We start from the raw sequence: 27,262 nt of genomic DNA on the forward strand, positions 1-27,262 counted from the left end.
TGTAGATTATAGAATGGTCCGACCAATATGCATATGCAGATCGACAGTCATTTTTTTTGTTAGGTATGTGAGTCCAAATGTGATCTAGTTGTGATCCATATATTGTTGTGATGTGGTGGCATTGAAGTGTGAAGCCAAAAGTGTTCATAATATGTTGTAACTTTTTTGTTTTTTTTGTTTTTTGAAGCATGTCAATATTGAAGCTCCTATGAGAATTTTTTTTAGAGAGAGTCTGCTGTTGATGATATTTTTGTGTGAAGTAATTGAAAGAATAATTTTGTGTTTTTGGATGGTGGCCTTTATATGTTTATAATTTCATATGTCTCATGTTTTGTTTTGATTTTAGAAGTCGTGATTTCAATTCCATGTAATGAAATTTTATTTGTGTTTTCAATGATGATGTTGTTTCGTATTCAGGTACAAGTGTTGTAATTATTTATATATTGGAAGTCCGATGTTATGTAAGATTGGTAGTGGTCGGATCTAGTTTCTTGTAAACATATAATATTGGAGTTCATTAATGATTCTATGGCTTATATGTCATCTTTGTATTTATGCAATGACCTTGTGTTTAAATATTGTATTAGTGTAGTTGTTCCCATTTTGATTGAGTTGTTAGTCTTTCCATTTCTAGGAAATGTTGTTGTTGGATTGGTTGAAGTAAGTAAAGATTCTCTATGTTTTTTACACGTGAAAGTGCTGTGTATGCAAGGCCGTGTGTTCGAATTCCTACTGGTGAGAAAGCTAGTTTATCCATTGTTAGACCTTGTGCTTTGTGTATTGTTCTAGTACTACTAGCTACTGCTTGGATGGGAAATTGCTGACGAGTAAGAATGTTTGCTTTGAAAAGACCGATTTGTATCTCCCTTGTAATTTGGAATATGGGTATCCATTTGTGATTGATGTTTGAAGTGTATGCTTGGGAGTTGTTCTTCCAAGTTTCACTACCAATTCTTAGGTTCTGAAATTGAATCCACACAATGTCGTTATTGTTGTATGTGGACATGGTCATAAAAACTCCATCTGCGTCGTTTACTAATCCATCTTGTTGATTAATGTTCCTTGCACATAATTCAACTAACATTCCTTAGTATCATTATTAAATATATCGATTGCTTTGATATTCTATTCTTTACCTCTATTACTTGGTGGAATACTTGGCCATTATGTTTGTTTGTTTCAAAATTGGTATAGTAAAGGTGAGGGAATGTATGGTCTTTAGGTGGCTCATGAAGGCAAGATTGGTTTATATATTGTATTTGCTAAGTTGGTTGTGCAATTTCTGAAGGAGTTTAATGTGTATGAATTTAGTATCATTTTGGCGCATTGTTTTTTTAAGCTCATAACATCGTGGCTTTGTGAGCCGGTATGTGTTTACTATTGTTTGTAATGAGTCTAGCTCCAGTTTGAATACCTAGCTATCTCTTACTAGTTTTGCTTGATATAGATCTCCACAATAGATAACATCGACATCTCCAAAGTATTCTGAATGGTTCTCATACAGAGATCTGCAAAGTCCAACATATGTCTTCCTACAAATGAGATTTCATCAGAGACAAATATCTTCCATGTTTTTCCTTTTTGTGTATTTAGTGATGATAGTGTCACAAGTTATGTTGGTGGAATCATTGGGGAGATGTTGTAGCTATTTTTTTCGCTTGAGGATGAGTGCTCTATTCTCTTGACTATTTGTATTTATAAAGTAGAAGCTCCGTGTTGTCCTATGTAAGGGTAAAGATAGAGTAATAAAAGATGCTAGTTGTGCACTCATTTGTTGTGCATGTAAAAATGTATTTCCCATTTTCTGTAGTCTATCATACACAGTACTGTTGTCTTGTATGCAACTTTTAATTGTTTGTTGAAGATTTTTTATTAGTGTATCATCCATTTTTATAATGTATGAGGTGCAGTATGTTGTGGCTGAATATGGATCCATAATGTATTGTATGTCCATATTTAATTGCCATAGGAAACTCATTTTTGGATTAAAAGCGTTTGTGAAAATGTCCTTCAATTGTCTTTTCAAAAATAGTGTTGGTTTACCTAATTGTGATTGTATTGCTAGTATATATGTTGATATATCTATTCCAATATTACCAATCCACTTGATGAATGTTATATCTGTTTAGATATCTATACTGTGTAAATGTGTAGCAATTTCTGTGTACACTGTTTTGTTAATGTGGATCTCATTGGCATCTAGAGGGGTTAGAATCATTGTTTTATCTAGTGGAGGCTTGGGATAATGGAATCTACAAATGGTAGATCTCTTTTTGTGGCATGTGGGTGTATGTTTGTGTGTTTGAATCTCTTTGATATTTAGTGGTAGTAGATTTTTATCACATGATTTGTACTTATCAACAAAAGATGTTATGTCTTTATTGTCATGAATACCATATGTTGGTGCATTTTCTATCCATATGATTCCATGTTCATGTTGACTTCCTCTACTTTGGAATTATGTAACAAAGAAGTAATCGTATACTTTTGCAAGAATTTCATCATCTTTCATTAGTATTTGTGCTGGATTTTGTGAGTGTAATACCTTGCACAAATTGTTGGATTTTTTCGTATTAACTCCTTTGTGTTAATGTTTTTGTGTTGTTGTGTTATGTTTTGTTGGTTGTTAGTAGAGTATGTATTATGTAAACATTTTGTTAAAGGTTCGCACATTCTTTCTGCACATGATAATGCCATAAATAAAGGAGGACCTAGTTGTCTCATCATTGCAAATGCATTTTTCCTGAGTTTTTCTTTATGGTCCGGAGAGGTGCATAGGTTTTCAAAGTCCCAGTATCCAATGTTGGATTTTAAAATGGCTTCAATGTTTGTGTCATTAGAAACATCTTTTGCATATAGAACTTTGTTTTGTAGTGCACCTTTGCGCAGTCATACCCAAATGGATTGTATTACTTGGTTAATGAGAACCTTAATTGATTTGAAAAATAGATTAGGTATGCTTTGTGAAAACTTAATTGATTTATGTGTTAATTCTCATTTTGCAATATCTTGATATGTCAGTCGAGGATTTTTAATCTCTCTCTCTGACCCAAAGAAAAGTGTAGGAAAATTTAATTCTTCACTATTTTTGTCCTGAAAGAGGCCCAATGGTCTATTATTTTCACAAGGGGCTACGTGGTTGATATCAATTTCGTAATCTATAACCTGCTCAGCTGTAATAATGTTATGTATTAGAGTGTCTGTGTAAAGTTCATCAGTGTCATCTGACCAGGATTGTTGGTTATTGTATTCTTCTTCTATGTTTTCTTGTGAACGTAGGATCTCCTTTAAATGTTGTGACCATTGTTGGTTGATTTGGACATTGTTAGATTTGTACAGTGGTGTTTGAACGAGTGTATGTAACGCTCACATAAGAACAATTGGTCCGACTTTTCCAATTAAGTATGTGCTTTTATATTGTAGCTTTTTTTAAATTCCAAGTATTATCGATGATTCATCATTAATAAATCTTGGTAAGATATGTTGTACTTTAGTTGTGTCACACATAACGTTTACAATGCTACCATGCATTCCGTATTGACCACCATAAGTTAATTCTCTTATTTGAGTGAATGCTATTCTAGGGGCAACTAATCGTTCTTCACTGTCATTAAGTATTACTACATTTATTATCTCTGAGTTTCGTTGTATATGATGAGGGATGAAATATTTTGGCATGCTATTCGATTTTATAGCTGTCTTACACTCTCTACAAACACAACGTGTCTTTTCTTCAAAAGGAATATTGTGCCATCTTTTGCTTATTATCCAAATGTGTATGATTTCATTTGCATATGCTATTTGTTTTTTAAATAATAGATAGTCACATGAGAAGAATTTGTACTTTGGAGTGTCTCGAATCGAGATAATATATATTTTAACAAAGTTTAAAGCAGTTCCAAATCCTTTGAAGTATTTTTGTAGCGTTATACATCCATCTATTATGCATGTGTGTTTTCGTTTGCTTGTTACTAGTTTTGGTTGTGAGTTCAAGTTTTGTTCGAGTGTAATTGTTGTTGTTGTATCATTGTATTCCTGTAGTTGATTGTGTTGGTTTTTGTTTTGATTAGTACAATCATGCTTATATTTTGTTGTTTGGGTTTTTTTGTCTTTTTTGAATGCTCAAAATTTTACGTTTAACAATATCCATACGGAGAATTGCTTGTGGGAATCTCTAATTTACAATATGGATTGCTTCGGGGGAAATGCGTGTGTTGTTGTTGATGATATTTTCTAGAATATGACCCATGTCTTTGGTCCAACGAGTATATTTTGTTATTTTCATGTTCATTGCACATAGGAAGATTAACATATCTGGATTACTTATCAGAACTCGTACTTTTTGTGGGTTTTGTATAGACTGTGTTATTTTAGAAGGGGCAACATTATTTTGCATGTGTAAATGGTGTATTTCAAATTCAAAACCAAATGTATAAAAGAGAACATATTGCAGGAATAAGTCTTTGATGCAATAGTAATAGTTACTATGTAGCAATTCTTCGATGTACTAGGTAATGCCTTTTATTTTGGGGTACAATTGTTGAAATAACTTAGAGTTAAAAAATTGTTGACCCCATTTTGCTATCTCGAATTCAGGTTGTTTTAAAATTCTTATGCATTGGATGTGCATTGTTCTTCGTAATGCTTCTGGTGTGATATGACATTTAAACATGTAAGATATACATAGGAAGATGCACTTATTTTGTGGATATAATTCAAGGAATTATGTGTCAATATTCATTTGGTCAGAGTAGGTGACTTGTCATATTGTTTTCTTTGATTGTAGTGTGTTGAAGATTTTCTAAAGAGTGTTAGAATAATTTGTTTGTATCAGAGCAAGACTAAGTTGTCGAGAAAGGTCAATAGTCTTCTAATACTATAGTATTATAGTTGTAATAAGTGTTTCTCGTTTGGAGCATATAGAGTTGGATTTGAAAGCATATAATAAAATGAAAATTATTATATGGAAAACGAAATGGTTGATTGGATAAACAGTTGTTAATATTTAAAACAATCATGTAATTAACTATGTACTATATTTATTAAGATGTAGTAGATAATGAAGATTTTAGTTTATGTGCATAATGATCATTATAATAGTAATGAAGATATAAGTATTGTTTAATAGTTTTAGTAATAATGTAAAAATAATACCGGGGGCTTGTCTGGAAGTATTTATTCGATGTGGGAAATGAAATTGGTTAGTTCATACACAAAACTTATGCTAATTGGGAAATGTTAGAGTTAGCTCAAATGTCCACCTCTCATGTAACCCACCAATATTCTATGTACCTAATGTTGTAAGGCCCCCATATGAGGAGAAGCCATGATGGGTATCAGATATTGGGAGGGATCCCCAGTTTAGACACTGGAAGGGGTCTTAGAGTAGACCAGATGGTTATGAGACGGCTTAGGAGCCAAGAGTAGATACCCGTCTGCAAAAAGGGGGGGTTCGGGGGGGCGATAGCCCCCCCGATAGCAGGGGGTCCGGGGGGCGCAGGACCCCGGTGGGGGTCTGGGGGCAAAGCCCCCAGCATGTTTTCTGAAGGGTCGGCTGGTCTTCCAGGCCGACTGTCTATTAGGCCGACTGCCTATTACAAGGCCGACCGTCAACCGACTTACACTATATAATAGTGGCCACCCCTATCATCAGATCACCAGTTCTTCACGCTCATAGTCCTCCGTCCAACATCTGTCTAGATCACCATCGAAGCTCTGTCTGTAGAGCGCACGGGTGGACAACCAACCATCAGTTGTATCAGCAGTTTGGTATATCAGAATTTTTGTATTCTCTCCAGCTTTCCATCGTGCACTTGCGTTTTGTTGTTATCTTCCGCTGCGTACTATTTTCTTACAGGAAACACCTTATTATCGTTATATTCAAAATAACATTTGTAGGATGTGTGCGCTAAATTGTATGTGTTATGAAATTGTACTTAGATTATTCAATTATAAATAATAGTGGTGGGCTAAAAATATTCTAAAAGGTAACAATATACCTACCAGTTAAATCAGAAGTACTATTTGGTTAAGAACAACTACTTAAGGCATTAAAAGCATAACCAAATATTATCAATATTATTTTGAAAAGATACCAAAGTAAGATTGACTTTAACATTGGGATTAGTTTGACTTTATTATGGTAACACAATTCTATTGATGAAACAATAAGCTTGTGTTAAAGTATTTAGAATAACATGTAACCAAATGCAATTTTTTTTTTGGTAATAAATAAACAGCATTTTACAAAGCAACATGTAGCAGTGAGTGCTACTATGTTAAGAAAGAAGCAAAATTACAAGCTCATGTGTTCTCATATGCGAAGAACACTCCCAGTGAAAAGCTTGAAATATGTGTAGAAGGAAACTTTAGCTGTAAGACTAAAGGCTATCACTCTATTGGAAACAAACTGAATTGCTGATCTTGTGTTGTACAATGGAAGTATTATGCAGTACATTGTATGCTTGGTTGTTGAGGTACTCATGCACCATTGCGCCTTAAAGGAATAAAGCCCGCAACAAGGCCCGTGCATGTGTACTAGGAATCTTCCTTCAATTCGTGGATCGAACAATTTCGACTTTAGAAACTGTGTGTTATCTTCTAGTGACTCTATTAAAGGATGAGGTAAATCTAAAACCCTATCAACCCATGTGCTCTTCAGCGTGACATCAATGGTTGCACCATCCAAGCTTGTTATAAGAGCCTTTACCTTAGGAATCTTTTCCAAAATTGTGATGCGATCACATGTTAAGCATCAAGCTATGGTGTTTTCCTTTAAGATCTTGCCTTCTTTACAGAGCATGCAAACAAGCTCGTACAATGTTGATTTTAGACCCGTAATAGTCAAGACGCTGCTTACCTATATTAATATAAGATAATAAGTATTAACTATTATTTAACTGTATTTTGTTTTATGCTAGTATACACTAATGCATACAAATGAAATAATACTTGGTTCCCATAGCCGATCTGCTGTATATGCCGATGAAACACTCATGCTAATTTTGCAAAAATTGACAGAACTCGAGCAGGTGCCATGATAGTCAGATCAAGCATATTCAATGCGATAGGCTGGCTATTTCTTTTTGCTCCTATGTTCCTCAGGACAAAATGACAGAAACCTACAGTCTTAAATATGTATATGTCGACTATCTTGACATAATCGGAGCACGGATTGTTCCAAAAAGTTAGCTGCTGCAGTAACAATATATGTTATATTGTCTAGTCTGAGGGTAGAAATATCCTTGCGATTTACGATGTAACAGGTTGAAACAACAAGTTACCGTAATAAGATCATCTACATCTTCGTTGTCTTGCCAACAATAAGTTCATCCATTTGATGCATGCAGCTTCCAAGCTTAATTACTATTACTGCAACTGTAGCCAGTGGCAAGTAGTTCCCTTGTCCCTTGCTAATTATCTCTTTACAATCTTCTTTATACTCGCAAATACTAGTGGTTGAAACGAAAATTGGATCAATTGTAAACATTTCAGAACGTTCAACCCAAGTCGAGGGGTCAAACACCAAAGTGAAATCAGATGTTCCTCCATCATTCCGAGAATTTTTATTACAAACTAAAAAGTTTGTAATTTTAATACAATCCCCTATATTCAATGACTTAACAAAATCGGCATAGTAAACCTTGCCTATCACGAGAGTTATACAACCACCACCTTCTCTATCAGTTAAGTCTAGGGTAATTGATGTTTTGTAAAGCCCAGGTACCGTATTTATTCAATAGTCTACCTTTGAATATTCCATTCTTAACAGATAGGTCCACTTCATGTGAATAAATAAAGGCCTCTCGCTAGGTGAGTATTCACTTTCAATGCTCACGTTCTCTGGGCATTCTATAGTTAAAGTATGGTAAGTCTTATCTTCCTCTGGAGATTCTCATTTTACTCATTTGTCTTCTCCAAAATCTACCTCATCGTACATTCTTTTTACAAAGCTCTTATTGATAGTTACAACAGGAAAGTTTGATGATTCTGCATGAGATTGAACGGGAACTACTGCATCGTCCTTACTGTAATACCTATGTGAATCTTAAATACATATTTACCATAAATTTAGAATTTGATGCTAATTTGAAAGTTCTACCTATTGATCATAATGAAATTGCTAACGTAAATACCTTCTAGATCATGATTTCATAATTTCATATATACATAGCTTTAAACTACAAACAGATTTGAAAAAGCATAGGTATTAGATACACTTTCACAAGAAATAAAAGTATTTGTTTGTCCAAAATGTAAAATATGCATCCATATTAGAAACTTCTTAAAAACTATGTAGATTCAAGGCTGGCTTATGTGCATAAACTACTCTTGACTATATAGATGCATGTTGTGCATAAACTTCTTAAAAACTATGTAGATACAAGGCTGGCTATGTGTATAAACTACTGTTGACTATATAGATGCATGTGTGTGCTTATAAATTCAAAAAAACCTAAAGCTCTAGCATTTTCATAGTACCAAGGTTTCTTTACAATCTTTTTGGCTTTTGTTTTATACTTAACAAGCTCCTTTCTAATTGCAAGAAACTTTGATTTTGAACGCTGATTACTATCAATGAGCTAATCAAGCTTTTATCTTTGCATTGATTTGACATTACCGTTGTACTAAACAAACAAATAATTAAAAGTTGCTTAGATACAAAAGAAGTAAAGTATGGATCTGATATTAACCAGTACTAACTATGCTATACTAAAAAGAAACTGAAGCATCACATGTCCTTATTACCATCATTTCTTTCAAAGTTCAAAGTATATAGTTGTGATGGTTTTTGATTTGTGTACTTAGGATATTTATACTAACTATGATTTAATTTTCACTCAAAATAACATATGTTGTTCGAAATTACCATCAGTCTAATACACAGTTGTTTGTATATGAAAAATTTAGAGTGTACATTTGCTATTATCTAATTGTGCTTTAACATTTGTAAGCTTGTAAAATTTATACTGATATACCAAGATTTGTGTTTCGTTTAAGATTCCAAATCTTATACATAGATTTAGTAGGAAATTAACAAACTTAAATTTATTATGATTTTTCATTTCTAAATTTAAACTAATAGCAAGACACTAAAAATTAAGATTTATACTTCATTTAAGATTCCAAATCTTATACATAGATTTAGTAGCAAATTAACAAACTTAAATTTATTATGATTTTTCATTTCTGAATTTAAACTTATAGCTAGACACACAAAAAAAAAAAAAGTAAATCCTTTAGATTTATAAATTTGAACTTATGGTAAGACACTAGAAATTAACAAATATAAATCTATTACGATTTTCCATTTTTGAAATTTTAACAGTTTATAGTAAGATTTTAAAATTACTATTTAGACTGAGTTTATAAAAAAATACATTCACCATGTTGAGCAACAGCTACAGGCGAAAATAGGGGGTACAAGCATGTACAATAATGCTTACTTACTGCCATCATGAAATAAAATAAAAACACTAGTACTTATTTACTGCTTGTATGAAATAAAATAAAACAAAATACGAAAACAAACGTTGCAAAAATTATAGTTCTCACAATGATAAAATTTGATAAATACATAACTCTAACTTGGCATTCCAAAAATTAATTAAGACAAATAAGCTTATGTACAACTGAAGAGAGTAGAATGAAAACTTTTTATGTATTAATGTACCATGAGTTTCATGATGATTATAATATTTATACTAATTTATCAGGAAGAATAGAATGAAATTTTTTTTAAATTAATGCACCATGAGTTTCATGATGATTACAGCATTCAAACAAATATACTAATTCATCAATGAATCAAAATAAATCTATTGAGAAAATACTTAGAAAATTACAAGTTTTCTTTCATAACAGCAACTGCTACAAGGTATTCAGTCTTTAAAAGACTCATTTAATTTTAACAACTTCAAAATCGAAGTGTCCTATGATTTCTACAAATCTCTTCATTGAAGGAGAAACATTGGCATGAACTAGAAATATCGGGCCGTCCATCTATTATGTCTCCCAAAGATTCTGGAAGACATAATTGTGATGTCACAAGCAAACACACTTCCATATCACACTATCTATGCTACACACCAGTGTAGTACAAGTAAGCATACGTTGAAAGAGACAGTACAACAGAACCAATAGAACAGCTTGAGCTTGACTCATCAATTCTTTAATGAAAAAAACCGCAAAATAGAAGCAAATATAGTAGTAGCAATGCGGAATGATAGCAAATAATAAGGAGTTTTGAAAGAGAATGGAATAGCAACTCCCAAAAGTACGAGACCCTCAGACAATATAAAATGGGAAGGAAGTACAAAATGAAACAACAATCTTCAAAATCGGATAGCAGAGTGTGTAGGAAAAAAAGTATAGGTCAAGTTTAACAAAGAAGATATAAACAGAATCGAGTCTTGGAAGTGTGGCGGTAGAAACAGACTACTAAATACAGATAACATATGGATATATAAAATCAACTTCACACATCAAACATACGTTTTTATTAAAGCAACTTCTCGGGAGAAAAACAACAAATATACAAGCCGCTTCTATCAAGCAAACCAAGGGCCAAAAAAACGCCGCGACAAAAAAAGAGCATTGAACACGGGATAGATACACAGATATAGAGACGAGTTCAAACAGTAAACATATAGACCACTTTTGTCAAGCAAGCAATTTAAAACGATCAAAACTTCAACTGTGGAGGTAAAAAATGCAATGCTAAACCCAGATAACATACGCGGATATACCAAAGACTTCACGAAGGAAAAAAATAAGAGCAAGACGAAATACCTTCAGCACAGTCTAACATGTCTACTTCGTAAAGGCTTGACATCACAACCAAAGAACTTGCTTTGATACTTGAAATAAGTCGAGTTCTCATATGAAATCGAAAGACTGCACGCTCCGAAGCACGCTCCGAACAAAGACGAAAGCACATGGCTGCAGACTCCAATGCAAAAGCGAGGTAAGGCAAGAACTGATTATACCATTACAATGATGCTGCCCATCCTTTTATAGGTGATAGATACCTCATGACCAAAATCCCGAAATCACAACTTCTAAAACAGTCGACCTTCTACGGTATTCGATAATTGACTCTATTCATGCTAGCTCATCTGACCGACTTCTATCACTCTCCACACAGCACATGACACCACATAAAGAAGGCCCTTTTAATCTGCCCTTCATAACTGACATGCAACAACAACGATCTGTTGCATGCTCGTTTATATAGGGGCTCGTTAAACTTATGTTATGACCCTTTCAACCCGATTACACAGCGAAGGACTAGCACAATAGCTCTGAAAGAGCGGTTCAATGACAATAGCACAACATAACGATGAGAATGACGAAATGGAACGGCTCAATGACAATAGCGCAACAGGACCACGAAAATGACGGAACGCAACAGCTCAACGACACTAGTGCTACATGCGGAGCGAGGAGGGCAAGCACGACGGGCGAGGAGGAGTGCAAGCAGAGCGGGTGGAGCGAGGAGGAGGGTAAGCAGGGCGGGTGAGGAGGAGGAGGGCAAGCACAGCAGGTGAGGAGGAGGGGAAGTAGAGCAGGCGGGGCGAGGAAGAGGATGAGTAGGGTGGGCGAAGGGAGCGATGAGGGTGGCGCCTCAAAACATAATGGGCACACCCTCCCAAACCTTAAACGGGTTTTTAAGGTCCCTCACTAACCCTAAACTGACTCTAAACTAACCTCGCCTTTTCCCCTAACCACACCAATAACTCAATCCTAACCCCGTGCGGTGCTACTAACCTGGTCAACTTGACCAGGTACTCGTAAACCCGCCCATTTGCTAAGTAGACCCACCCTAAGACCCTTTGCGAGACTGAATGAATGAATGAATGAACTCGATAGAAGAGTGAGAATCAAACTCTACGTAAGAGAGAGAGGAAAGAGAAAAAGAGATGGTGATGCCAAGTGGCAAAAGAGAAATCCCATAAAGAAAAGCTTCTTTTGATGCGTGGCCACACTGTTCAGCTCCGTTTTTGCACGCTTCGCGCAAGAAATTCCGATTCCTCCAGCTCCATTTGCATCTCCTCTCGCTTCCTCTGATCCGCCATGCCCTCCCCTCCCTTGCCCCTCCTTCTCACCAGCTTTCCAGCGACCTCTTGAGCCTCACTCACCGCGGAAAATCGAATATCATGCCGCGCAACGTCGTCTTCGCGTGGTAAATCTCCTCTCCCCCACGCCAATGCTCCGATTTTGGTGCTCTTTCCAAGCATTGCAGGGTGCTACCAGCTGTAGCTGAAGCTGGAATGCTTTTGTCGTGCTCGGGAAAACTGTGTTTGACATCTTGTTTGCTTGCATCCTCTGGCTAGGGGAGCGGGGGAGGATGGCCAGCTTGGGCTCGGGGATCTCAGGGATAAACCCTTGGTCTGTGAAGTCGAGGTATTGGCAAACGAGGAAGTATCGTCCGTGGTCGCTGGAAGCAGGAACTCCCTGGCCATCTGTGAAGATGGGAGGGTAACATTCTTCTTTATCTCTGGTCGTATTACGTCGGGACGATCGCTGGTAGCTTGTTCTCTTGCTCACTGACCGAGGGTTTGGAACAAAAACAGCTTTTTACGTGGGGCTGGAATCAACGTGGAACCCTTGGTCATCCACAAGAAAGTAAGACTGAATGCTCGCCGAGTCAGGTGCGGAGAAGGGGCCGGATTGCTCTTATTGCTGTTAGTCTTTTGTTTGGGTGCTAACGGATAATTTGGTCCTGCTGTATAGGTCGAGGCTCTGGCTCATGTTAAAATCGTACAGGTATATGGCTTCTGTTCCCATCATCTGCAGCTTTTGGCTTAAGAGGATTGCCTTATCTGCTAACATCATATAGCCAATTGATTTAGGCGGCTATTGGTGGCTGGCACTGCTTAGCCGTTGACGCAGACGGACGTGCCTACGCGTGGGGTATGTGCATTTGATCTACTTCTCTTTTTGCAAGCCCGAACTGCTGTAAACCTTTTCCCCTTATCTGATATCGTAGGAGTACCTACGCAACTTAAAACTTGCTTATAGACTTTGTCACATGGAATGTAGGCACAGTCTGATACATTCATACCCTGTAATTGCAAGGGTGTTTGGATATGCAGGTGGAAATGAATATGGACAATGTGCGGAAGAACCCGAGCAAAAAGGAGATACTAAAGTCTTAAGGCGAGACATAGTCATTCCTCAACGCTGTGCACCCCATCTGTGTGTCCGTCAGGTAAATGGCCATACCTACTATACTTTGTTGTGCCCAGAAACTTGGTTGAGTTATTGGTGTCCAATTGGTGTGTTGAGAAAAGATGCAGATGGGTCCTGTGAAGTCCTGCGTTTAGAATCTTCAAAGAAGGATTTCAAGAAGATTAGATAACGCCTGAAGTTATCGTCGTTGACACCTAGCATGACGAAACAAAATAACAAAGGTGGGCAATGTGCCTATAAGATGCTGAAATGCCAGTTGTTGGCATAGGTGAATATTATGGTCTCTTACGAGAGTATGTCTTTGCAAATGCTCAGTGGATGGAAGTTAATCAAACATAAATTTGCTCACTCAAAACCATGAGTTCACAGGTGGCGGCAGGAGGCACCCATTCAGTGGTACTTACAGACGATGGACACGTCTGGACTTGGGGGCAACCCTGGCCTCCGGGTGATATGTGAGTGTTAGCACATGAGGTCTTGCATGCTGTATTTCAAAGTTGGTAATTTTTTTTAGAAGCTTACTCTGGAATAGATTTGAATGATGTATACAGAAAACAAATTTCCACCCCTGTGCGAGTACAGGGGCTTGACAACGTGAGGCTGATAGCAGTGGGTGCTTTCCACAACTTAGCGCTTTTGGAATTTGGTGAAGTGTGGGCTTGGGGAAACAACGAATATGGTCAACTAGGAACAGGAGACACACAGCCACGAGCTCTGCCGGTTCCAGTCAAGGGCTTGGATGGCCTTAGGATGGTCTCTTTCTTTCTCATCTGGTCAGACCATTTTTTGATTTTGCCTCTCGAGGAGCGTGGACATGGCCCTTCTTTTAAGGCTACGTGTCTTCTAATTCTCTCTTTGTGAAGGTCTGATTGTTTAGTCCTTTAACCCATATTTAGTTTGAAGAGTGCACATAAGGAGTCTTTCAAATCACTGCTTGCTGCCATTTGAACGTTTAATGTTCTTGCAGATGTTTTTTCAATTACGGTCAATTTCAGGAAACTCTGTGATTGCCTCTGGTCAAACAATGAGGCTTCTAGATTGGCTTATTCAGCCTGCTGTTACCTTCGGTGAAAATCAAGTAATGACATTTAATTTAATTTCTGCTCCTTACAGATAGATATTGCAGCTGGTGGGTGGCATTCAATGGCGTTGACTCCTGATGGGGAGGTGAGAGGGCTACCTCTTCTACTGTCAGTTTGCCTGCAAATATATTGCTAAAAGCGTCACCATTGCATCTTTTTTCATTGTTCATATAATGATGTGAATAACTTCAAGTATCACAAGTGTATCAGATACTAATGCTGGCTGAATCTTTTTAAGTCAGTTGATAATAAGATTTTGGATAGGATAAATAGATGGTGTGCCTAACTGCTTGTAGGAATGTCACCTTTGCTATTGCGAAGAATTTACTGTTCCATGCTTACACGTTAACGTCTTGTATCAAATACATTTAGATAGCCTCAAACAAGTACGGATGTATCTTCATGAAGGCCTTGAGAGGGATCACAATGCCTACTTTCTACAGTGTGGGCCACCAATCAGAGCCATTGGTTGTGCACAATGGGCCAGTCATATGCATGGCCATGTAAGGAAGACTTGGGCCAACGAGCCCAACATAATAGCACGCTAGCCTGCTTCCCTTAATCCTAGGGCCCCCTAACCTTGCTGGATGAAGTCCAGTAACCCCATGATTAGCATCTAGGTACATAACATCCTTCCTCTCTTTTAAGAGTTTACACTCAATTGACACCCAAGTTGAGTCCTCCTCAGACCTATCCTTCTGCTCAACTTTGAACCCCGGAGTCTACCTTTCTTAAGTTTCCTTTCCTTGAAATCGATAACTTTTTCCAGGTTCATGTGGAACATGGGTCAAATCCTCAACTTCCATAAGTTCTTGGAGAGAAACAAGACTGTCTCCAGCCCCAGCACCTCTTTTAGTCTAGTGACATGATTGACTTGGTGAACTTGTACATGTGGAAGCAATTCTAGCTTATATGCAACCTCATCAATCTTTTTCAAGATTAAGAAGGTTCCACAGTAAGTAGGGGATAACTTTTCTACCAACTCAGTTCGTAACATCTTAATCCTTTTGTATTCGCAAGCTATGTACTTCTCCCAATCAGATGGCTTCTTAGAGAGATGTATGCTCGAAGCATATCCAAGACCCGGTTCACCTTTCAGCTTGCCCATTACACTCTAGGTGATTAGTGGAACTCATACTTAACGTGGTTCCTAACTTCTTAAACATGCAATGAAAGGGGGAAGGGCAGATTAGAGAAAGGAGTAGAATTGGTAGGAGGGAGAGAGATGAAGGAGAAGAAGGAGAGGAAGGGGTAGAGGGGGAGGAAGAGAGAGAGAAAGAGTGAGGGGAAGAGAGAGATAGAGGGAGATTGGGAGAGAGAGTAGGCAGCACGTAGGAGGAAGGAGGAGGGAGTAGATGGGATTAGATGTCACATCGAAAGGTATACATTGAGTGGTGGATGGAGACTTATATAGTCCCTCCACATGTCCCACCTAAAATCCCTCTAAAGGGCCTCTAAATTATCCCATTTCCCCGCTTCATTACAGCCATCCCTTCCGGCAAAATTTTACATCCTGGCTGTCCAAACGGTGCAGCAAACAGCAACTACTAATCAGCCCGGAAGGAGATAGGGGTAGTCTTGGAGGTGGTTGGTCTCTGAGGCGAATCCCTCATGTATTGCTACCATGTGTGGGCATAGTCCTACATATGAATACCTGCAAAAATGATGCTCTCCTCATCAGACTTGGGGTAGAAGCGGAAATAGTCTTCCAGCTTCGTGAGCCACTCCTCCAACTCAATGGGAGTGTGAGTGTCCCCTTTAAACTTATGCACCGATAGCTTATCCTTCACATCCTTGGCTGCATATTGCTTATTGTGCCCACCAGAACGTCGGGCTTCCTCACGCTTAAGGCTCACATATTGAGGAAACGGCATCTCATCCCGCACTTTCTCAGGAAAGGCTCTGTAAGAGCGTAAGGCATCTGAGAGCATATCGTCTGTGGTCATTTGCTGCCCATTTACAGCATTCTGCTGCATAGTAACACCACCAGCCTGATGCACGGGCTGTGTTTGACTAAAGGTGTTCATTGATGGAGCCATAGAAACATGCAGCCTTGGCTGAGTCTGCCTTCCACAGGCATCCCTCTGAAAAGATGGTGCGGTAAAAGCCTGAGAAGAGGACCGACCTCTTTCCTAGCTGGCTTGTAACCCAAAACCAGATCCAAGCACGCTCACGGGTGCAATACTGAATGAATGCATACCCAAAGGTCGGCCCAATATAGACGGCCCAGCCTGCGTAGAAGCAAGAAATTGTGAGCTAAAAGGTGGCTTGGTATTTGTCAAGAAAGTGCTGTGCAGCATAGAAAAAGCATCACCCAAATCAGTGTAATCTCCATGCTGGGGTACATGCTCAGGCACGGCGTGCATCAGCCATAAACCCTCTGCGTGGGCCCGAGAACTCATCATGGCTATCTGACTGATCCCCATGTTGGGGTGCGGGCTGCTTACCCTTATCCTGCAAAGCAATAGCAAATGTGATCTGCTGACCAATCTGCTATCCCATCTGGGCAAGAGCGGTATCCTGCATAGCCATGGTTGTGGTTAGCTGTTGGCTGAACTCCTGTCCCATTTGGTGGAAAGCACCTTGGAGCATAGAGGAAAGGGCATCCAAAAACTGTGTTTGCGTTGCTTGCGCTTCCCGGGATGTAGGAGAGAGAGGCTGAGTGGAAGGAACCTCTGTACCACTAGTGGATGCAACCACTGTGGCAGGCACTTGCTCATTGAGCAACCTCATCACTGTCATGCAATATATCACGAGGGGCACGCTTCTGTGGCATGGTGACTGGCCCTGGAGAGAGGTGTAGGAAAAGAGAAATGGACAGCAATTCCTTGCTGTAATGAGCACCTTAGATAGTGTGTGAAACCACGAAAAGGTCGATGAGAGGCTCGGGAGAAAGGTCGTCGAAGAAGCTTCGAAATGGGGCCCGAATGAGCCAAAATAGGGTTGTGGAAAGTCCCTAAAAGAGGTTTGTGATAGGTTCACTAAATTTTTGTGTGATGTGTGGTTGGAGCGTCATGACATTCATATAAGATCTTTTTGCGTCATTAGGAATGCAAACCATTTCATTTCGGAATAACAAGCCATTTTGAATGTAGAACTAACCACGTGCCACCTGAACATGTGGTATAATCCTTTCGTCTTGGTCTATTTATGTGGAGCCTGTGTTTGGACCAATCTTAGAAGTCAGCTCCTAAAACTCAAAGATTTACCTCATCAATGCGACTCAAAGCATCAACAATCTTGTTCAAGCTACCCTTTTGACGTCAAATCTCCATATCAAAACCTTGCATTGATTTTGTCCACCGTGCCTTTCTTCCCTCAACTCAAGTCTTATCACATATGTATTTGAGAGACTGATGGTCCATCAATGCAACAAATTTGACTCCATATAGATAATGTCTCCAAGTTTACAATGCGTGAATGACGGCATATAATTCCTTTTCTTTAGTAAGCCATCAATTTTGAGTATCATCTAGCTTATTACTCTCAAAAGCTATAGGTTAGTCCTCTTGGAATAAGGTTGTGCCTACGGCGAAATCAACTAGCATAAGCCTCGACCATGAATTATTGGCTAAGATCCGTTAAAGCCAATATAGGTGTTTCTTTCACCTTAAACTTGAGACTCTGGAATGCTTTATCAAGCTTATACTCGAGTAGCTAGGATTCTTGGACTGAAGTCCAGGTCTCTTTAGAAGCTTTGTCAAAGGAATGCCTCACTGACTCCCTAAGAAAGTGAATCCTAGGAAGGCACGAATTAAATACCTTTTGAATCCTCTCATGGTCAATGTTCACGTATAAGAGTTCTTTCACGCCTTAGTGTTGCTAACACAATGCGGAGATGCTCAATGTGCTTGTCGAGAGAATGGCTGTACACCCATGATATTGTCTAAGAATACAATTACAAATTTCCATACCATACCTAGTTTAGAATCCCATCTTATAGATGAATTCTTCAACTATGCGTATCTGGTGGTAACCGGTACCAAGGTCAATCTTCGTAAAATGGGCAGATCTTGCAGCCTATCAATCAAGTCCTTCAAGTCCTTCATTTGTGTGTTGAAGTAGGCCTTCAGTTCCGAACGTTGCTCCTTCGTCACGAGGTTATCAATCTCATCACCCTCCTCTCCATGAGGCTCTTCAAGGGGTGGCATACTAGCTGTAGCCTCCTCATGCATGCAGGTTCCTTCAGCCATGGGTGCGAGAGTAGGAGAGGGATCTTAGAAAGAAGGGGAAAATTCAGCAAATAGATGAGAGAGGACAGGCTGGAATCTGCGCAAAGTTATGCGCTTATAAAGAGAGAGGGCGAGAGAGGCTATATGGAGGATAATTGTTGTCCAGAACAGGTCCTAGTTCTTGCTGTAGCTTCAATGTAGTTTGCAATAGCAATTTGCTGTCCAAACAGGTGTAAATGATTTGCGTGTATGGTTCGAGCACTTGCCAGTGATTTGTGAGAGTGCAGCAGAAAATGAACAACGAAGGAGAGAGCAAACTGAACTGCAAAATGGAGAGAGAGAGAGAGACTGCAAGGGATATCGCCCCAGGCCCCCATGCAGTCGGACCTTTAGACAGGCCAACTGGCTGTCAAAGGGGCTAATTCTCAGGTCGGTGTACGCCTACCCACAATCCGGCTGATGGGGCCTGGTAACCGACCAAGCAGGTCGGGTCTACAGCCTAGGGGGTGGCCTGGTTGGCCCCCCACGGTGGCTCACTAGGTGCAGCCTAGGGGCAGGTATCGTGGCAGCAAAACAGGTCCTAGGGGATCCTGAACAGTGCCGTATTGTGCCGCACTGTTCCGTAGCATGCACTGTATGATGACAGTACCTTGGTGTAGTCTCCAAGTACGTGGAACAGGCTGGAACCTCCAGGAATTCATGGTACACAGGTACACAGCCAACCCCCTCCTACTCTAGCCTCACATAGGGCGGGCACACCCACAACAAAGGCCCTCACTCAGCTACAGGGAGGAAATGCTAACTGCCCCCTCTCAGCTCTTGCATGTAGCATCATCTCTAGGAAGCTGGGTGTGCCACTGAAGCACATGTTGGACATGGTAAACTCCTCTTGTCTCTGGTCCTTTATTGCACTGTTGCAACATCTGCTCACCTGGATGGCTACAGCATTGCTGAGCTATACAGCACCTCGTGAAGCCCCCTCTGAGGTCCAATCTGGTAGACTGACACCAAATCTATGAACCACATGTGCTCCAGAAACAATGATTGCTCACTAGGATAAAAAATTGGAGTGTCTGGGATCCTGCATTGGCAATCATCTCCCAAGTAAGCCTATTCATCCTCCCATTGGTGATGAAGGATGAATAAAATGCGGAGTACGGAAAAGACAGGTGGGAGAGCAACGTAATGGCCAATGTCCTCAGATGGTATATCCTTTCTTGCCTGAAGGATCTCTTGCTGAAGCTCCTAGAGCTTGTTGATGTGTTCCCGCATGGATGATGACTTTGTGGGATCCAACACTCTCATTCGGACTTCCAGTGAGACCCTTTTCTTTGGAGAATGCCAAGTGCTCCCACATCCCTTTGGCTACCGTTATGTGCTTAATTAACAGAGCTGAGCTAATTTTCAGTCTTCTCCTGCTCCAGGATCCCTAGATTTGCTTCAAGGGGATCTGGCCTCGATGAAGTCTGCAAGATCATATGACTGCAAGACTAACTCCATCATGACTTGGAGATACACCGTAATTGTTCCTGTCCAATTGATGGTCCACTGGAAAGGCAGGTAATACTGGAATCCTAATCTTTTTCTCTAGCATCGCAAGCTGGGTAGCCATGTCGCTGTAGAACTGAGAAGGGAGGGTGGATGGGAAAAAAGTAGCGAAGGGGAGCTAGAAATCGACCAACAGAGGGTACGCACAGCGGAAGACTGATAGAATAGCCCAGGAGCTCACACAGTGTGGTGTGGGGTGTGGAATCACAAACTTCTAAACTTAATGTGCATCACATGATGTGCAGACTCATCAATAGACAATGAACCAGCCAGATATATAAACCACCAAAATAATATATTTCCGTCCAAAGATATGGACACAATACAAAAGAGAGAGATTCAGAGTCCCACCAATGGTGTGGTCCTCTGATCTTACCACAAGGTATTTTTCCTATCTGCCGGCTATCTCTAGACTCTAGCCCGTGTACTCCACCTTGAGCGTCTGTAGACTTTCTGTCCAGAATGATCTTCTCAATTTTGCTGCCCTGTGTGTCAGCCTAGGTAGGCAGCCCTCTGTGAGCTAAGTCTGCAGCTCCTCAGCCCAGTTCACCTCCTGGTCATAGGCCCAACTGGTGCTGCTCTTTGCAATCTTCCACCCATGATCAGCCCATGCAGATCTGTAATCAGCAAGCAAATCTCTGCTGCACTCCTAGATGACCAACCACCAACTACTCAAACCCCATAATGGCAGCGAAATTACATGTAAGTCTGCACCTTCTGCAACAATCGTTTCACCATGATTCCTGGCAGTGCATAGCTGTTATATCACTCTATTTTGGTCTGGCCACGACTTATGTGAGTCGTACAGAAGATCCTGTTGTCTTTTGGATGGTTCTATTAATCCATCTAGAATCACAAACAGGTGGAATGCACCTTCAATATCCAATCTTTTTACAGCAAGACGCACACCAGGGACCTGCGAACTGATACCCAGGGAGCTGCGAGCTGATTTTTACCAGTTCGCTGCCCTCCTATTCCAGCAAATTTGCTATGACATTACACCCATCTATTCTTGAACAACCAGCACTTAAATTCACTCCCTTTTGATACGCCTTGTGTAAGCATGTTCAACACACCTTTGGGGTTTTTCTTAGTGCGAACAGTTCTCTACATGCTGCTTCATAAAACACAATGAATTCTACCTCATGGCACTTCAGCAACCTGCACAAACACATCACACTACCAGAACACATGCTCGACAGCATTCACTTGCATACCTTGCAATGAGTCCTTCGCGTCGAGGGCTGCTCTGATATCGACAGTTGCATCCCACTATATCTAACCCTAAACATAGTCCAAAAACAATCAGCAAAACTCAATGGAAATCAGCAGGCGACTCACCTCCCAGCCACCCCCGAGCACGTGGGCTAGAGATCAGACCTTAACAAGCCTATGCCCATAGCTTTGGCGTCCCATACCACCAAAATCCGTTCCCAAGGAACCATTGGCACAGCATCTCGTGATCTGCCATGTAGAAGGCAGGTATCTAGGCTCAAGATGTAGACCAGACCATCCAGTGGTGTGTACACACTGAATGCCAACACAATAGCCTTGGCCACTCTCATATAGAAGTGCGTCCCGCTTTATGGAAAGCGTCATGGCTCTGGCCCTTTGCTAGTGTTCAAGTCTTCTAGTCCCATGTTAGCCTGCTTTCACTAATCCCAGGGGTCCCCTCCTCAATAACACGGCTCCCTAACCTTGCTAGATTAAGTCCACTAATATGAGGATTAGTGTCTAGGTACATAACAAAAATGTTGTCCTGTCCCCTGTCTATGAAAGAGAGCCGATAAAAGAAAATCCATGGTGATTGGGGTCCCCTTGCCCTTTGGGATGGGCAGTGTCTATAACAAATCAGTCAGTAGCTTGATGTCCACTTTATGCTACGGGCATGGCAAGCATCTTGAGACATATTTCACCTTATCTCTCCATAGATCTTCTCAATTGAAACTTTGGTTAATAAATTGAAACTCTGTTTAATCACTGGCTGCTGGCATCTCCCCTACAACGAGTGATTGTGAAACATCCTGACATACCAACATTAGGCCGTGTCTCAGAGAAGATTTCAGATCTTCAAAGTTGATTTGTCCTTCCTTTGATCACAAAAGGCATCGTTTTTCAAGAGGTCTGTGAGAGAAGCTGCCCGGCAACTGCTGGCATGGCAAGCATCTTGAGACATATTTTACCTTAACTTTCCAAAGATTTTCTCAATTGAAACTTTGGTTAATCAATCGAAACTCTGTTTAATCACTGGCTGCTGGCATCTTCCCTACAATGAGTGATTGTGAATAAGATTTCAGATCTTCAAAGTTGATATGTCCTTCCTTCGACCACAAGAAGGCATCGTTTTTCATGTGGTCTGTGAGAGAAGCTACCCGGCAACGCTAAAAAATCCTCAGCTGATTGGGGTTGCATGGTTGTCCCATGCCCTCATACATTTCACCTTTGAGGGCTCCGCTTTTATCCCATTTTGGCCCACAATGTGCCCATTATATTCTACATAGAAGTGCATGTGCTGGGCCTTAGCACAAAGCTGATGCAACCTCAATACTTCCAGCACCTATCCGACATGCTTAGTGTGTTCTTACTTGCACTTGCTGTAAAATGGATGTAAGTTGGATGCCTCAATAGAATGGCTGCAATATCTTCTTCAAAGGGCTGGTCAACCTAAAGGGCAGACCTTGAACCCCCTTTTTTTGCAAAATGATGTCTCTCGCTGATCAATCTATGTAGTTGCAAGTTTGACTTCTTGCAATGTTGATACAGAGATCACGAAGACCACTCCCCCGTCACAACGAGAGACGGCTTGACAGCGGCACATACGTGACATCTTCGTGTCTCATCGGAGAGATTCCATGTCTCCTAGATATGTATTTGGCATTTACCTGCTCCAGTATTTTGAGATTTTGAGATTATTAGCTTAGCATAGCACTCATCAAGGGCCTTGGCGAGCACTTTGCTTCAGCCACAATGGCTTGTACGAGCTATTCTGCTGATTGTACTTTGTCTCATAGGCCCGTGAGGCCTCTTGAAGACATTAATACAGCTCTCTCTCTCTTAGAGTGATGTCGGTGCTTGGAGCTCCTCACTGCTCCTCTGAATGACATCTGCTACCCAAATAGCCCGGCCAACTTAGGGAGGGCTTTCTAGTTGCTGCTATGGCCTGTTGAATGCGGACCCCTTTTGTGGACAATGGGCTGCCCTAGGTGCTTCACAATTGGGGAGTGATATGACATTGTCGTCACTGTGAAAATACTTGTGGCTCTCCTGCCTAATCCCCCATGTAAAATCTGTCAAGTCTCACCAGCAGACCATCATGCTGCTGCTGGGTAGGGAAGGAGTATCGGAGATTGCTGGGAAACTTTGCCCCCCTCCAAGAGTCATGATTGCTGATGTGAAGATGAAATGCTCCCAAGTACTCCGCTTAGCAGAGGGCATCGCCAAGAAGGAGGCTCCACCTTGCTTATCCTCTTCAAACTCTAGATTGTGAAAGTCCCCTCTATCAATCCAAGAGTTTACGTCTAGGAGGCTCTATGTAAGCCACCTCCAGAAAAAGAGGCTGCTATTGACCAGCAAGGGCATAAATGTTCAGGATCTTGAAGTTGGAGTCTCCTATTCGTAGGCCAATCTAAATCACATGCCTTCCAATAAGCTGTCCTTGATCGAGTGCATCTAGGATGAGAGACTAGGCTACTAAAATTCAAACTCCCTAGCCCGTGTCCACTATTGGAAATAACACTTGAGGTCCTCTCCTCAGGAGGAGCGGCACCACCGTTTGATGTCTGCAACTTAGAACATGTGGTCCTGAATCAAATATCTACTGTTCGTCCTACCAAAGCCCTTTGCAACTCTTGATGAAGTATCAGTTGCTGTGGCTACTGTCGTGTCCAATCATGAAGTCTGTGCATGTTCCAACTCACCATGATCCAAATCAGGGGGGGGGGGGGGGGGGGGGCACTTAATGGCGAGGATGAAAAGGAAACTTACCATAGGTCCACACTCCAGGGTTTGGGAGAGCCCCTCATGTCCCATAAGGGTTTCATCCCTTCATACAGTTGTATTCAGCCCTTTGGGCATTCATACATTCAGTTATAAATTCCTCTTTGGAGGCCCGCTATATTCTCTCCCTTTGATTCTCTCACTCACAGCATCACTTGTGTATTGAGGGCATCATTGTCACAGTTCAGTGAGTAGTGAGCAGGAGAGAGAGTAGTCTATCTCCCGCTACAGTGATACATATAGAGAGCCAGATCAAATGTAGGGGGCTTAGTTTCAAAGGCAAAACAGTTTTCTGGAATTTACAGAATTGTTTCTTGATGGCAACAGGTGTACGCATGGGGCAGGGGTGAGCATGGCAGATTGGGTTTTGGGGATGACAAGAGCAGTAAGATGGTTCCTCAAAAAGTACAGCTTTTTGCTGGGGAGACTATTATACAGGTTTGAAAGATCACAGTAAACAAATTTGGCTTTTGGCTTACAAATTCACTTAATAAACTAGTGGATGTGAGAGACCTGACTTTTGAAGGTTTTTGTTCAAGGTTTCTTGTGGTGGGACACATTCGGTGGCTTTATCAGCTGAGGGGCAGATGTTCTCTGTAAGATCACAGCATGCCCTAACTCATTAGCTTTCAAAGTTTGTGTGATAGAGTTTTATAGCTGATGGAAACCTTGCATGATTTGATTTGACAGTTTGGACGAGCTGATCATGGACGCTTGGGTTATGACCTGGCTGTTACCACTGGACATCCTGTGGAAGTACCTGTTATGCTTTTAGGAGGGAGGAAGGCAGCTGGATCAATGAATGGAAGGGGGCATCACTTTAATGACAGTAGAGGTGAGTTCAGCAGGGATAGCTCTGGTCATTGGTTGGTCAAATACATTGCATGTGGGGGAAGACATTCTTTGGCTCTTGCTTCCTGGGGTCCAGAAGTGGTTTAGTATCTCATATACATCCCACAACGTGTGGGAAGATAGTAAGTCCATCACACTTGCAGTATGAGGGTGCAAGAACCTTGTATAGATTTTAAGAACACTTAACAGGCCCTAGTCCCAAAGAATCATTCATTTCAGATAATCATATATCCTACTTGATTTGGATCGATCATGATGAGGAGACATGAATGTCAAACAATAGAACGTTTGATCCAAACATTTGTTTTGTGCTCTACAGCTGCACCCAAGGTGGTTCAGCTTTCCAAAAGAAGCTTCTGCAGCCTTGCATGTAGATTTTTGTGTGAGTATAACTTTTAAAAGTCTCAAATGATTGTTTTCTGTCACTGTAGACATAGAGGTTAGAAAAGCTATAGGTGAAGTCTGCAGATTGGTTTTCCTTGTTAAGTTGTTAAAGGATTGTTTTGTCCAGAAAAAAATTGTTTAACCATGTAAAGGGATACAATTTGGTGGGTAAGATTCTTCAAAGTGTCAGTGTGTGGCAATGGTTTACATTCTTTGCTTAGAACTACATCTTCGAAGAGACTCAAATGAAGTGATCTTGTCTTCACAAGGAGTCATGGTGTATATGAAGAGAACGTATGTGCTAGCTTTCATCATTATTCACAGAGATTCCGTACAAAGACTTTTGCATAGATGTGATGGGTTTATGTTGAGGTCCACACCCCCTTCAATAGCTGCTGGTTGCATTTAGTAGGGCTGCTATAATAGCCACTCCCTTGCCATAAGTGAGTGTACATGTCTATTGGGTGTAAGAGTAGCACTCTCTTCTACTTTTAGCTCCCCATCTGATCCATCAACCAATTTATTCAGGCATTTCCTCTCGTGTGTCCAATCATATAACAATTGGGACACATAGAAGAAGATTTCTCTTGGATTTCTTCAAGACAAACCCTCTTGCCAATTGAAGAGGCACGGATTTTCCTTACTATATGTTCCCTGCCTGATCAAGTATCATGGGAGGACTATGATACCCAATCTTCTACAGTGCATTCACGTTCTTGAGGTGTTCACACATTGAGACTTGTCCTTTCTCATTATCCAAGGTGAATGACTCTCATTTACGAGGATTTTTGCATCCTTCATTTTGAAGCTGAAGAAAGTATCCAAGGAATGCCAAAAACACTCTTGTTTATATGAACATATAGTTAGAAAGAAGTATTACTATTATCAAGTCCAAGTACTAATGATAACTAATAATATGAGATATTGATACACAATGAATACTTGGAAGGCATATGGGTGACCAGCAATGTATAATAGAGGTAAAAACTATTTTATAAGAGGTACTCTACGAAAAGGAAGAAAACTAATCCAAATAACTTGAGGATACAAACTAAGTCTCACAATAATCAAGGGGAGTAACTATCAAGATGAGCTGGAACGTGAACTCAAAGTCAAGCTACAGAAGTGTTCCTTTGTTTGTCTTGTATTGCATGAATCACAAGGCTACATTACCTCTTGCAACTTTCTTGTATTATCAAAATCTAAAAGTGGAAACATCTACGTTTCCACTCTCTTGTGTTATCTGAATGTAAAAGTGGAATGGTCATCTACCTTCCACTATCTTGTATTATCTAAATCCATCCGTAGCAACATGCATAATGAGACACGAGGATACTGATTCTCAAAGACACATCGTAGCAGCCTAAAGGAGGAAAAAAGAATGCCTTCTCTTACCTACGTAAAGCTCTTGTTTTTTTTTTGGGGGTGTTGTATTGAAATTGAAAGTGCCAACAGCGCCCCATACGAGGTGACCAAGATAGAATCTTGAGCTGCCTCTAGGACTTGAACTCAGGACCGGCACATACACATCCACACGTTTTTTGGCTGCTTGGTCTAAACATTTGTGAAAATTTAGAATTGATACCATATTGTCACCCATGTTTGTTTCTCATGTCCTAGGCCTTCACTTTGCTTCCAAATCACTAGTGTTTTTTAGATTCACTTCCTAGGCCTTCAAGTTGCTTCCCAATCATTTGCACGAAAGGACTTATTATTTGTATTGTCCAATGAGCAATCAATGAGTCTATACATGAATAAGCTACATGGATAAGATAGAAAGCATAGACACATATCACTAGGGATGAAGTTAGCCTTGCAAAGATCATCCCTTTGTGTAGCCATAGCATCTGCAATAAAGTCTTTGCATTTTTGGGAATATCTCTATGTATACCATGGTTTGTAGGCACTCCTTTATTGAGAATGCTCTACTTTTAGTGAGTGAAGCATTGGGAATCGATACTTGGAAGTGAATGTTCTACTTTTAGTGAGTGGAGCATTGGGAATCAATACTTGGAAGTGAAAGGTTACAAATAT

General features: G+C 40.3%; 1 protein-coding gene across 2 annotated transcripts; it reads left to right on the plus strand.

Moving 5' to 3' along the window:
• Positions 1-12,003: 12,003 nt before the first annotated feature.
• LOC147881121 (ultraviolet-B receptor UVR8-like) lies at positions 12,004-25,273 on the plus strand. 2 transcript variants are annotated; one of them, XM_087402307.1, is made up of 12 exons: positions 12,004-12,184; positions 12,336-12,480; positions 12,576-12,627; positions 12,736-12,768; positions 12,855-12,915; positions 13,098-13,213; positions 13,564-13,649; positions 13,746-13,947; positions 14,308-14,361; positions 24,320-24,430; positions 24,532-24,588; positions 24,683-25,273. In XM_087402307.1, the coding sequence occupies exons 2-12, from the start codon at positions 12,350-12,352 to the stop codon at positions 24,929-24,931; spliced, it is 1,152 nt and encodes a 383-aa protein (XP_087258433.1). In that variant the 5' UTR covers positions 12,004-12,184; positions 12,336-12,349; the 3' UTR covers positions 24,932-25,273. The 2 variants fall into 2 exon arrangements, with proteins under 2 accessions (XP_087258433.1, XP_087258434.1); XM_087402308.1 differs by having other exon boundaries at positions 12,576-12,653; positions 24,683-25,272.
• The last annotated feature ends 1,989 nt before the right edge of the window (positions 25,274-27,262 follow it).

Source organism: Dipteris shenzhenensis, chromosome 31, assembly GCF_047967505.1.
Source record: "Dipteris shenzhenensis isolate YYH24624 ecotype China chromosome 31, Dip_SZ_1.0, whole genome shotgun sequence".
Classification (NCBI taxonomy): Eukaryota; Viridiplantae; Streptophyta; class Polypodiopsida; order Gleicheniales; family Dipteridaceae; genus Dipteris; species Dipteris shenzhenensis.

Excerpts from the sequence above, each read along its gene's own strand:
- LOC147881121 (XM_087402308.1), top strand. The coding sequence starts at position 12,159 with ATGCCGCGCAACGTCGTCTTCGCGTG. Across the intron at positions 12,916-13,097 it reads CGGACGTGCCTACGCGTGGG|GTGGAAATGAATATGGACAA; the intron begins GTATGTGCATTT and ends TTGGATATGCAG. Across the intron at positions 13,948-14,307 it reads GCTTGGATGGCCTTAGGATG|ATAGATATTGCAGCTGGTGG; the intron begins GTCTCTTTCTTT and ends TGCTCCTTACAG.